The sequence below is a fragment of the Aythya marila genome (assembly GCF_965140915.1).
Source record: "Aythya marila genome assembly, chromosome: 1".
Classification (NCBI taxonomy): Eukaryota; Metazoa; Chordata; class Aves; order Anseriformes; family Anatidae; genus Aythya; species Aythya marila.
In genome coordinates, this window is record NC_139042.1 from 57453368 (window position 1) to 57467407 (window position 14040).

The window sequence follows — 14040 nt, forward strand, 5'->3', positions numbered from 1 at the left end:
TCATTACTGGCTTGTTTCAATTTCATGGTTGATTCATGTTCAGTGAAATTGCAATAGCCTCATCGAATCTCCCACATCAACTCCTGTTGCTGCTCAGACACTTTTGCAAGATTTCTCTTTGTTTGGTAGAGGGGCTGAGAGTAGTAAGGCTTTTTTTTTTTTTTTTTTTTTTTAGCAATAGACCACCTTTATTCTGCCTTTCTTTACATAAACCATAATAAAACATTAAATATTTTAGGAAATTAGCTTCCAAAATAGATTGTACAATTGTGGCAGAAACCATGTTCAAAATCAAAGCAGAAATCTTTCATAAGTTAATCATTTTAAAGTCTCACTGTACAATATCAATAGAACTCCTTCTTTTGCTAAATATTTCCCTAAAGCAACAGCATTTGAAAAGAAGTTTAAGTAAACCATGTGTCTTATATCTTTTCAGTTGATGGGAACAGAGAGATGATTGCCTATTTTGTCTCATCTGATACGAAACCTCCATTTGCTTTAGCATGTGATGAAATTGATTTTGAATCATCTTTTTCTTCTGTTTTCTCAACATCTGTGTTTGGTTTGACATGGTATCTTCTGTAAACACGGTAGCCTGGGAATTGGTATATATTTAATATTAAATAAGGGTATAACAATGACCTGAAAAATACTCTAGTAGCATGTAGACATACAAAATTTTCCCACCTTATATTGTTAAAATTTTCAAACGCTTCAAGATAGAGTTTCTTTAAAGACAGATTTAATTATTGTATGTCAAGAGCAGTCATCACTAAAAAAGTATGCTTAGGAAATAACAAGGAAAATGTTTTAAATTACGCTTTTGATGCTTGACTGCTTTCTGTTCCTACTGCATGTAATAACTTTTAAAGTACTGTCTGTCTCTCTTGGGAAGCCTTTGGGCAATTGGCTGGGTCTGTGGGACTGATTCTTACTTTTACATGAATCCTGTTTGGCAGAAGCTGAGACAAAGTGGGGCAAAGAAGTTTGTCCTCATGCCATTGCCAGCTACAGAGGTACTAGCTGGGGGTATACCTCTCAGGTTGTGTCCCTGGGGCAGTGCTCTTGATGCCTGGTAAGACAGCTGGTTTGAGAGTGGAAGCTAAATATTCACAGCTGGTTTTAGGTGGGAGCAACAGGAGCAAAGTCCTGGCCCTCAATAGGCTGTAGCAGTGCAACACATATGAAGTGCATGTGGGAGAAAAAAGGGGCCTTTACTTCTAATGGAAGATTTTTTTTCCTCCTATTAGCTGTGAAGCTAATGCCTATGCTCTTAACCCCTGATAGAAGGGTGAGTTTGTGCATGCATTTGGAGATGGTCCTGGTGTGCAGCTGTAAGCCCAGGCACACTGGAGTGGTAGAGGGTTCTAATGGAAGACACATTTGCCCTTCTTCATCAAATGGTAAAAACAATCCTGTGCTCAAGGTGTTCTTATTCTGGTTGTAGGTAATGGAGATCCCTCCCTTGTGCTGAAAAACAAGGGGTTTTCCAGATCTTAAACTGATCCTTACGTTTTCCAGTACATGGCTCAGCACAGTGGTGATGTTCAGTAGCCATTTGGGTCATTATAAAGTTTATTGTTTACCATTTCATTATTTTCCTCTCTCAGCTGTCTATTCTTGTTTTCTCTGTATCCATTAAAAATGAGACAGGTGACAATAATAATAATAGAAAATATCTATACTTTACCTGCTAAAAATATTAGTGCAAACAACAGTTGGAAAATGCTGTAGATGAGTGGGAATGTAAACATCAATTCAAGTTGTTCAGGACTGAAGGAGAGCTGTACTATCGTTGAACATAATTGAGTGTTTTGCATGCCTGTTTCCAGAGACACTGTACGACATCTAAAGGGAATAATACAAAGACAGTCATGAAATAACAGCCTGTGTGTCTCTATGTTTTATTAAGAACCTGGAAAAGAAGGAACCACACAGTAACAGGTAAGTGAGAAATTGGTATCCTTCAGCTCACAAATCATACAGCTTTTACTACTAGAACACATACAATTTATGGCAGTTCAGAAATTGCAGAGGACTGTTATCCCCCTTCAAGCCATGTATGTCATATTCAGTAATACTTATTATCACCCTCTTCTGCAATTATGTTCTAAATTGTGGGTTGTTGATTCTTCATGTGAAGTTTTACCACAGCCCCAACCCTTTTGTTAGTTAGGTCTCTTTTGTCCAACTCATTTGAAGTGCAGGACATGGGCACATATGGGAATGACATATTGGGGGAAATAGTAGTCAGAATCCATATTTTAAAATGTTCATGCACATTAATAGTTTTATTTACAAAAAGGTTGGTGAGTAAGTGACCCTGTAGCAGAGCTACCATTTAGGAAGTATTCTCAGAATTGATTATTCATTAAAAAAGAACTGCCTTCACAGAAATAAGACTATAGGACTATGTCACAGAGAAATCTATACCTGTTCCAAGACAGACCAGCAACGCGGGCCAGAAAGAATCCCAGAGAATAGCCAGCTGCTGGAAATATGGTACCAATGATCCATAATTTAGGTGAGATAATCCAGGAGCCTTTATAGAGTATTCCCCCAACGACAGCAGTGAGCACGATAAGGATTGCTCCCACTATGGAACCAACCTACGAGGAGAAAGAAGAATTGTGTGAATAAAAGACGTCTTATCACACATAAAACTGACATACTTTTACATTTACTGACATAATTCATGTTAGGCACATTATATAGGTGCTGTTTTCCCCAAAATGGAGTTGTACAATGCACTTGAATGTGTGACTACAGATACAGATCAAAGCACAGCTATTATAGGTATCCATAACATATATCTGTAAAACTAATCTTGAAGCTTTGGCTATAGTTGTGCATAAAACTCAACATTAAAAACAATCTCACATGTGCGACGTGAAGAAGGTTAGACCTTTCCCAGAGTTATTGGGAAACCATCAGCTTAATAACTAGTATAATGCACTTTTCCTCCCCACTTCCTGAGCAGTCACACTTTCTGGCATTGTGTCGTGTTTGCTAACTAGATGCCAGGTTGTTAGTGCTAGGAAATTATTTGCCAAGCAGAGTAAATCTTTAATGTGGCTGAAAATATTGTGTTTGAAAACTGGCTGTGAGATCATGTGTTTCTACGTAGACATAGTCAATGAGTTGATCTTATTTGCTGTAACTGAATATACTGAGATCCTCGCTGCTTGCTAAAGAAAGGAATAACTCAGTCTCTTCTCAGTATCTAAGTTAAATGTCTTCCTTTGTGGCATATGTTGCAAGAGATCTCACCAGCAGATTTCTGTGGTTAAGCTTAGGAGAAATCCTTTTCTCAGATAAAATGTGTATTCTCAGTGAACTGACTTCATCTGTGTCTGGCTGAAGTCTGTTTAAGGGCACTGAGTGAGCAAGTACTTTTGTTTGACTGAGCTATTAACCACATGCACCTAGGAAAAAGAAACATGGCCTGGCCACAACAAGCTTTTCTGTTTCACTTGGCAAACTGTCTTTGTGCTCTTATCTCAATTTCTCACCATCTGTACCTTCATCTGACAGCTATGGCTCAATCCTCACTTGATGTTTCAGTATCCTACATCAAGTGAACTGGCAATGAACTCTACTGTGAGTTGCTCACACACTAATTATGAACGAGGATGAAATGGTGGTTTGCTGAAAGAGCACCTTCTCATGAGCATTCAAGTCCATGTTTTTCTCTTAACTGACTATAAAGGATAGTTTTGAAACCAGCACTTAATAGTATCCATATTCATAAGTAAGCTGTGAATGCAAGATAATATTTCAAATAAATTAATTGGACTTAAAAGGACCTTATTTGTGTTCTATATTTTTTGAACTGATAGCTCAGGTAGAATAATCAGTTGCCAGGTTAGTTTTGCTTAAGAAAATATATTTATTAACTAAGGGTGGTCAGTGAAGGCCAAGGGTACTCAGCACGTCTAAGAATCACTTTGAACTTAGCAGGGCAATGGTCAGGATGATTAATTTTCTATTAACAGTAAAGGTAAATAAGTTATTATGAGTATTATTTTGGTGGGAATTGTTTTTGCCAAAACACAGTTTTGATGCTTCTGAAACTATCTTGCAAATAGAGTTGAATTTTGTAAATAGTTTTGTTAGATTTCTTAGCTGTTGGCTCATTTTCAACATATATATATATATATGCATATTTAAATTGACTTCACACTCAAAATTGCCAAAAATGATACACTGGTTTAAAAGTAGAAATATTTTTGTATGATCCAGAATGTTTTCATTTTTTTTTATTATTTTGCAGGAAAAAGAATCCATTTGACCTGAATGATTTTCCTTCCAATTTTCAGTTTACATTATAAACTGAACTCAATTACTAACATAGTTCTAGCCAAAGACAAAAGCAGGCTCTTTAGATGATGATAACTTCTAATAATGTATGCAACTCATGCACATTTTTGCAGGGGGAAAGCAATATTTTTCCACAGCATCTCATTTGTTTTCTGCTGAAAACTTCAATGCTCTTATAAAGTCAGACACTAATACTATGAATAGCAATGTGCTGCTTCAGTGGTGCCACTGATTCCATAATTTGTCTATAATTACCAATGCTTCAGCCTTATATATCCTACCTTAAGTATGATTTTTGCTTTCGTAGGCCATCTGTGGTTAACATACACTCCTACTGAAACAGGAATTACAAGAGCTACCAGTGAAAGTCCTGTAAAAAAAAAAAAAAAAAAAAAGAAAAAAGATAAGTCATCATATCATGCAGAAGTTCATGAGGGGAGAACAGGCACCACGTAGAGGGGCTGAGATTATGGAGCAAGCCTGGGGAAGATGTTTCTGGTATGCACACCCCAGCACATGAACGCTCTCCCCACACCTGCCTGCTTTTCTATAGAGTCTGTTATCTTTGGCAACCTGTTGAAGTAATTGCCATTCTGCTGAGCTACATGCTCATTCACCTGAATCAAAAAGGCAGACAGAAATTTGAGTGTGCTAATCACCACTATCCTGTGATGAGTAGCTATATTAAATGTTCATTTTGTCTGCAGGTGTTTCGCTACTGTACCATATCAACAACCAGTTTAGAGCTTCTTTTGTTTTGGCCTTCCCTCTTTGGTATGTTTTTTTTTTTTGAAAGCACAAGCAATATACATGCTGTTTTTTTTTTTTGTTTGTTTGTTTTTGTTTTTGTTTTTGTTTTTTAAGGACAATGGGAAATTAAATTGAAGAATATGAAAGTGACTCTGCTGGCTTTTTAAGATTACCACAACATGGAACAGAACTTGATAAGCACCAGGGCCACAGTTCTGTGAAGCAGTGGAGCATGTATTTCTAAATACTTTGACTACTTTCTCTTTGTAGCTAGATGAGATTTTTGACAGGAAGTCAAATGAAGCCACTCCTGGTGGTGTAGATTGCAGCTTTTCAATGAGACTCAGCAGTTTTAATCACTTGCTTAATTATCCACATGTGCTTAAGTACTTTGCCAGATTATGGCCTCAGCATTTAGCACTTCGCAGGATTGTGTCTTAAAGCTGTTACAAATGCTTTCATCCAGGGAAAGAAGTTATTTCTGTATGAATTATTCTATATTCTTATCCCAGTACTACAGAGATTTCCAAACCATTTAAAAAGAAAAGCATGTGCAACCTTGTGAAAAATATCTGTACCATATTCATAATAACTTAAAGTCTTTGTTCCACAGAGCTGTGGATGACTTGAAATGATCTAGGTACATAATTCTCACTGAAGTCATTGGAAAGTTGGAAAATAAATATTTTTTTAAAAATCTGGGATAATTTCTTTGTGACTCTGCAGGATGGTGCAGATGTAAAGGGGGTTGTTACTAGAAGGAGGGTAAAGGAGAGTCAGAAGGTAAAGTGCTGGTTCACTTGGCTCACCAATGCTGTTGTAGGGGAGTACAATTGCATCAGAATCAGTCCACATCTTGGTATAAACAAAGAGACAGAGTGGCATCATCCCCATTGCAAGCAATGTGGAGCAAGTTGTCATGCTGATGCTGCAAAGAAATTGGTTAAAGTGATAGTTTGTCTCATGACAGAATGTACTTCTTTCATTATCTTATTATGATTCAACAGCTTATGAAAGGATAGGCAAGAGATACTGCTGGCTATGTGGCTATGGTCAATTTATCGATATATCAAGTAAGAAAAAAAAGCTAAATGGAAGGAATGGCTTCTGCTAAAAAAAAAAAAAAAAAAAAAGGAAGGAAAAAATCCATAAATATCAACATGTTCTGCAGACACAGAACAATAAGTTTCAGTGCAAATGAGGCAGTCAGGCTGGCAGCCATCAGGAAGGTCTGTTCGCAAGTCTGTCTGCATGGTGACTGTTCCACTGGCTTCTGAGAGGGTGTCAAGCTGGGTCAGATGCTGCTTTCCATTTTATCAATAGTTCTAGAGTATTTTAGAATTTCACTCCAAAGCCAGCAACATAAAGCAAACAAACAAAAAAGATTCTTCATCTAGTAAGTGCAATGTAATAAAATTCCCTTTTCTGGCTTGTTTTGCCCTAGGCCAAAGAGTAGGTGCTGAGAATTACTCTACGAAGCTGAGTATGAACACTGTTTCTTCTTTGGCTTGTGCAAGACATTTCTGTTTTAAAACACAAAGCCTTGAATCCATTGGGCATAATATACCTTGTAGAAAAATGTGCATTCAACTAGAAGAATTAAGGAGGAAAAAGCAAGACAGCTAAAACGGGAGAAAACTGTCAGATTCTGAGTAGCATAGATAAAAGGATGCCTACAAATCACTCTCCTATGAGGTAAAAAAAGTGAGAGAGGTTTACTTAGGAGATTTTGGAAACTTGCTTATGAGCCTCACTTCTGATTGCTCTTTGGTGTAGCTTGCCCTCAGAAAAGGAGCTACAGATCATGTCCCACAAACTGGGAACATCCAGAGAAATCTGGAAGAATTCATACAGAAACCACAGAAATATCTGTGTTAGTTTTGTTTTCTGTCTCTGTTTCTCTGCTGTCGGATGTAACTTGGTAGACACCTCTGGCAAGGGAGTTCTTACACACAAAGAGGAAAGATCTATGGGCTACAATTAAGATTAGATAAAGCTCCAAATGGATAAAAGAGCTCAAGTTTACTGTGACGGCACATATTCCTACAGTTGCTATATCTACATCCTTTTCCAAAGACAGCCTAACTCCAGCCCCTGTGCTTGCAGCAGCTCTCATGGGAGCTGTGAAGGAGAGAAAATGGTGATTCAAAGTGGTCATTCTTGTGAAATACCAAGAGATGTCAAAAACAAGTGTCCTTATGGGAAGTTTTAGAGGACATCATCTGGGTCTGAGCAACTAAGAAAGGTATAAAACCTCACACTTTACTTCCCTGTGATTCACTATATGAATAGTAGAAAATTAATCCTGCTCTAACTTGTGGTATAATTGCACTGAAGTTTTGAAGTTTTGAAGCAGGACAGTAGACAATGGTGATGGCTTATGTATAAACATAAAATATCAGTTAAAAGCAAAACTTCATCTGATGTGATGGGCAGGCTTTCTATAATGTGCTGGCTCCAGAAACCAGTCAAGCTACTTTTACTGTTCTATCAAGAACTGAAGATACTCGCATTGCTCTCTCTGCTGTACCTCCTGTTTCCTCTGTCCTTGAATTACTGTCACAAAGGTCCTTATCAAAAGCCCTTGAAATCTTAAGGTAAAGGTCTTTACCTGAAGAATAATCTTTAGTAAGTATTTTCAATTTACCTTATCCTCTGCCACTGTCACAGGATATAAATTCTACTCATATTTATAGAATCATCAGTTTGGATTCTGACTATATAAACCTGAGAAAGCACAGTTTAGTTCAGTGTATTCTTCCAATGAAAGATTAGGACAGAATTTAAGACTTGTGTTGGATGTCTTTCCATCTGAGGTTTCTAAGACTTTCATTTATAGAAATAAAGTGTCTAATATAGGTTTTTCCTCCACAGTGAGGAAGCTGGTGATTAGCAGAGCTGACTTCATACATAATTTGAAAGCAGGTATTACATTAACACCTGTATGTGACAGAAAAGTTCACTGTTTTCAAATGATGGAAAAAATGTCTTATTAAAGCCACAAATATTAAAATACTTAGTCAATTTGCCCTAGCTCCACAACTTTCTTCCTTCTATTATTTTTTCCATTTCTAGTTCAGACTGGCATATGATAAATTGAATGAATGCCCCAATTTATGTTACTCTGTGGGAAATAGAGAAATGATCCTGTTTATTTTAGAGCAGAGTAATCAGGATATGAAAAGAAAAACGATGGCTTATTTTTAAAAACTATAAGAGTTAATGAACCCCCCATGGAATTTGCATCAAGAGTAGGTCTGACTTCTGCAGTGTGTTTGATATCCAAGACCACGCCAGGTGCCCTACATATCTGTTTATGAGTTCAGAGCATCTGAACTCATAAAGCACTGAGACCAACACACTTAGCCACAAAGGAGCTTTTTCATAGCACCCAGTGTGGAGGACTTTGTTGGTCAGTAGCTTGTAGCATGTAAAATTTTCTCTGTTTGAAGACTTTGCAGAAGGTGTCAGGAGCAGATAGAATTACCGCAAGTGATTTTCATTTGTACTAGCTTCCAAGGAGAAAAACTGTGCCCATCTATTCATTGTGCAGAACACAAACGGAGGGAAAATATTTTTCTGCAGGTCGTTTCTTTCAAGAAACATTATTTGAAAGAAACGATTGCATAGCTGCTCTTTTGTACACAGGACTCAAGTTCTAAAATTCACTGTTATTTTTTTCTACTGCCCAAGATCTTGGAGAAACAAAATCACAAATATATGCTAACTTGGATAGAGAGTTTATGATCCTAGTATTTTAGAGGTCTTTCTCAATGCTATTTTCTTCAGGATCTGAGGATTTACTATAGACAATTTCTAATATACACAATTCTATTATGTTGTCTTCCTAACAAATGCTCAAGAACTAAGGATAATTCTAGTCTGCTTGTATTTACTACTATTATACTAACTAAGCATCTCTACAAGAAGGAAGCTGCACTATACATGGACCAAGACAAGAAAAAAACAGAGAGACCTTTTCAATACAAAGCTTACAATATAAAAAGATATATGAATATTTAGATAACAGCTGCTCTTACCTTAGGTCCATGTCACCATCCACCCAGTAAGCGATGATATTGGAGGCTGTGCCTCCTGGACAGCATCCCATGATTAGCACCACGACAGCTTGAATAGGAAGCACGTTAAAGGCTAGTGACAGCAAGAAAGCTGTGAGAGGCATAATTCCAAACTGACAGAGGAAACCCACAAAAATACCCCAGGGCCTTTTTATGTGGTTCCAGAATTTTTTAATATCCACATTGCAACCCATGGAGAACATCACCAAAGCCAGCATGATCGTCAGAACAGTACTTAAAATTACACTCAAAGTATGGTTAAAATCATCTTCTGGTAACACACAGGATGTACCACTGCAAATAGTAGCATTTGCCGGACAATCCGTGAAGTTTTTTGTCAAAGACCTAGCATTAAGTTGCTGGGAAAGCAAGAAAGTCTGCATTTTGAAATGCAGAATGGCTCAGTACATCCAAGGAAAACTTTTAAGCCTGTGTAAATGGTTGTTTGTTAGCAACTCCTTTTAAATGCTCCAGGAAGCAATAAAGTGCAATAAATACTTAGACACTTACTATTCTTTAAGGGTTTGGCATGGTGCTGATTCATATAGTTATAAAAGTTGCACTTGCTCTGTATGGTGGTTTTAATCATTTATTCTCATGATAATGAGAAATCCCACAGCAAGAGAATAGCTGTGTTAATATTTAAGGGTGGAAGGGAGGCTTGTGGAATAGCTGAGCACACAACATGAGAATCACAGAAGGGAGAGAAAGTTTAGACTTCATCCTTTGAATTTCTTGCATGCCTTTGGGATAGCTGCTCATGCGTGCACTATCACTGGCATTACAAGGGGCTGTGGGGCTGAAAGGAGCAACTGATACACAAGAAAGCATAAGTAGAGGGCCTGAGCGAGGAAAAATTACTTGCCTTCTCAAGGCTGAACAGGGCTGCATTTTAGGAGACCCTCAGAGCTTCTCTGCAACCTCAGGAGCAAAGACAAAGGCCCCAGTCCTGCTCAGAGAGTGCTGCAGGCAGAAATGTGAAGTAGCATATCTTGCTATATGGTGCATCGTTCAGGTACAAGGGTCCACTGAGAATCACGGACTCGCTTTGCATGGGGTGTGACCCATATTTGATTGCATTTCTGGTATAATAGAAGCTAAGACAAGTGAGCAGTGATAACTCAACCATAGGACTTCATGCGTGTTTCTGTCACTTTTGACTTCTAATTGCAACTTTCTGGTAATCTTTGTAATTCCTTTTCAGCTTCCATGTAGTCCCTAAAATGGTCAAAATCCATGGCCTTGCAGTTTCCTGTGATACAGTCTGCTAAAATGTTGCCTGTATTTTTGGCTTTGGCATGGGCAGCATGGCTGCAACCTGACATCTTCATGTCCCTTTAGACTGGGCACCCGGTGACTGGGCTTTTGTGCCTCACCCTGCCCCTGGCCATTTCCACCCCTGTGCTGAGCCTGTCATTGAGGGAAAGGGAGGAGAGGGGAAGCAGAAGGGTGGGCTTTCAGGTGGCATAGGCGGCATTTGTCGGGGCAGTGAGGAGATTTATGATCCTCCTGATGCCTTCTGCCAGGTGTAGCTGGCACTGTCCCGCCTTGCTCCAGTTTGTGCTGGAAACGTCAGGTGTCAAGAGGGAGAACATGAGGAGGTGAAGAGTGTGAGGAGAAAGTATTTGTGTTTGCTGAGCTGGACATGGGGAGTGAGGCAGTGGGGCTGGCATGCTACTTTGGAGCCCATTGTAGCCAGCTCTGTCCCAGCTGAAGAAGACCATGTCTCATTTGGTGCAGGACTGCATTTAGGATCCGCACCTGCTGCAAAGGTGTAGGTCACCCTTTTTGCCTATTTTGGAAGAAAGTCTGGAGGTCATATTTCTTGTGCCTGATTTTGGTGTGCCTCATGGCTCCTCATCATCTCTATGGCTCGTATTTATGCAGGATGACAGCCTGAGCCAGGGCAGCTTCCCTGTGACTAGATAAGTGTGCCCATGTGAACCTCACAAGGTTCAAAAAGTCAAAGTGTAAGGTGCTGCACCTGAGTTGGGGCAACCTCAGACATGAGTACAGGCTGGGAGAAGAACTCATTGAGACCAGCCCTGCAGAGAAGGACTTGGGGGTTCTGGTGGATGAAAAGCACAATACAAGCCAGCAGTGTGTGCTTGCAGCCCAGAAGGCCAACTGCATTCGGGGCTGCACCAACAGAGGCGAGGACAGCAGGGCAAGGGTGGGGATTGTCACCCTCTGCTCTGCTCTTGTGAGGCCCCACTTGGAGTCCTGCTTACAGGTCTGGGGCCCCCAGCAGAAGAAGATGTGGGACTGTTAGAGCAGGTCCAAAGGAGGGCCACAAAGGTGATCAAGGGGCTGGAGCACCTCTCCTATGGAGAAAGGCTGAGAGACCTGGTGATGTTCAGCCTGGAGAAGAGAAGGCTCTGGGGAGACCTCATTGCAGTCTTTCAGTACTTAAAGGGCTCTTATAAAAAAGAGGGTAAAAGACTCTTTACTTGGGTAGATAATGATAGGACAAGGGAAAATGTTCTTAACTAAAAGAGGATAGATTTAGATTAGAGGGTAGGAAGAAATTCTTTACTGTAAGGGTAGTAAGGCACTGGAACAGGTTGCCAAGAGAAGTTGTGGAGGTCCCATCCCTGGAGGTACTCAATACCAGGCTGGACAAAGCTTTGGACAACCTGATCTGGTGGGTGGCATCCCTGCCTATGGCAAGGGGTTGGAACTAGGTAATCTTTAAGGTCCCTTCTAACCTGAGCCATTCTCTCATTCTATGACCCCTTTCAGGCATGACAGCTCCAGGACAGACCCTAGCCATGCTGTGCAGCCTTGTTTGCTTTTTTTATATGTTGGACCAGAGGAACTTCACAGTCTCTTCAGTGTATTTGCCTCCTGCTGTGTCCCCCTTCTCCTGCCTTGATTCACGTGTTTTCTGATATACACTCCTATGTAGAAAAACATAATCTGATATATAGGAAAACATCATAAGTCAATAAACACTTAAGTATCTTTATTGTTGTGGCAGTTTGTCCTTGTCTGACTGCTAGTTGTGCACCCAGCTGCTCTCCCACTCTACTTCCTCAGCAGGATAGGAGAAGAAAATAGAAAGGAAGAGCTCATGGGCCTAGATAAGGGCAGTGAGATCTCACCAGTTACCATCACAAACAACACAGACTCAGCACCGGGCAGATTAATTCTTTCTCACTTAACAACAGAGTAAGAAACAAACTAAAAACACATTCTTCCTCCCCCTCCCTGATCTTCCCAGGTTCAACTTCACTCTTGACTCATCTACTTTCTACCCTGCTCTACAGAAATGGGGAAGGGGGAATGGGGGCTGCAGTCAGTCCCCTTCATCTCTTCAAGAACTGCTCCCACACAGCTCCAAACCATGGGGTCCATCCATCCCCCAGGAGCAAACTGCTTCAGCACGGGTCCCCCATGGGCGGCAGCTCCCCCTAGACCCCCTGCTCCTGCATGGGCTCCTCTCCACGGGCTGCAGCTCCGGCCCGGGGTCTGCTCCTGCGGGGGCTCTCCATGGGCCCCAGCCTCCTCCAGGCCACATCCACCTGCTCCACCGGGGGCTCCTCCACCCATGGGGGGGCTGCAGCGTGGAGATCTGCTTCATGTGGGACCCATGGGCTGTAGGGGGGCAGCCTGCTCCACCAGGGGCCTCTCCACAGGCTGCCGGGGAACTGCTGCTCAACGCCTGGAGCACCTCGTGCTGCACTGACCTTGGGGGCTGCAGGGCTGCTTCTCACTCCTTACTCTCCCAGCTGCTATTGTGCAGGAGTTCTTTCCCTTTCTCACCTCTGCTCTCCCAGAGGCCCACCCAGTGTTGCTCCTTGGCTCAGCTCTGGCCAGCGGCGTTTCCCTTTGGAGCTGGCTGGAGTTGGCTCTGGTCTGACATGGGGCAGCTGCTGGACTCTGCTCAGAGGCCACCCTTGTAACCCCCCTGCTACCAAAACCTTGCCATGTAAAACCAAAACAGTTGTGCTTGTCACCCTAAACAGTGGATGCTGTGTGTTTATTCGTGTATTAAATATCACAATAACACTGTGCAATTAATATGCTGTACGAGCAAAGAAAGGCACTAGAAGATCTAGGTGACTTCTTAATTCTTCATGACAAAACAAAAACAGCAACAGCAACAATAACAAAACACTAGAAAACTGTGATAATGTACTGTTCTTACTGTTCTTCTGACTATATAGCATGCTATATAGCAGTCTTGTGGTTCCTAAAGCCTATGATATCATTGATCTTTTTGTTGCGCAAAGGTTGTTGGGAATGCTTTCAAGAGAAGAATTTTTGTGCCTCTTTATCTGTATCCAGCCTTTGGGGAAGAACTAGCTTCAAATGTACATCTCAGACTAAAATCAAATCTGAAATGTAAAGTGCAGTTGGTGAACCCCAAATATCTTTAGTTTTCTGTACAGAAATATTTTTTCACTAGAGTAATATGCTAAGCTGTAATTATCTTCAACAAGCAAGACTCCCACTGAAACCCTCGGCATTTTTTACCTATGCAAAATGATAGGCATTGCTTTTTTTTTTTTTTTTTGACTTTTAACTGTGAAACATCAAGGAGGGAGCATTAGAAAGGATTTCCCAGCATGCCCACATGGCACCTGTTTCTTTAAATGTGGACCAGCTAAATGGCTATATCTCCTAAGTCACTGCTGGGTGCCTGATGGGATAATGTCAGAGTAGCTGTATCCTCCTAGGCAGCTGGCATGTTCTGCCCTGTGATTAGTACCACATCTGTGCGACTATGATATGTCTAATAGGACAACAAGCAAAATAATAGGGAGTAGCTGAAAGAAAGAGAAGGCTCCAAGAGCTCAGTTAGGCAGAAAACTTATTCTTCTTATTGCACTTGCTTACAAACAGAATATTTTAGGAACTTTTAATTTTTTAATCCAAGTCTTTTAAA

The 14040-nt window shown here is 40.6% G+C and overlaps 1 protein-coding gene across 1 annotated transcript; it reads right to left on the reverse strand.

Annotated features, from left to right (window-relative positions):
• Positions 1-461: 461 nt before the first annotated feature.
• Positions 462-9532, reverse strand: SLC10A2 (solute carrier family 10 member 2; the record flags this gene model as incomplete). Its single annotated transcript, XM_082754069.1, has 6 exons — positions 462-595; positions 1691-1848; positions 2434-2609; positions 4602-4690; positions 5880-5998; positions 9111-9532. The coding sequence occupies 6 exons, from the start codon at positions 9530-9532 to the stop codon at positions 462-464; spliced, it is 1098 nt and encodes a 365-aa protein (XP_082610195.1).
• Between the last annotated feature and the right edge of the window lie 4508 nt (positions 9533-14040).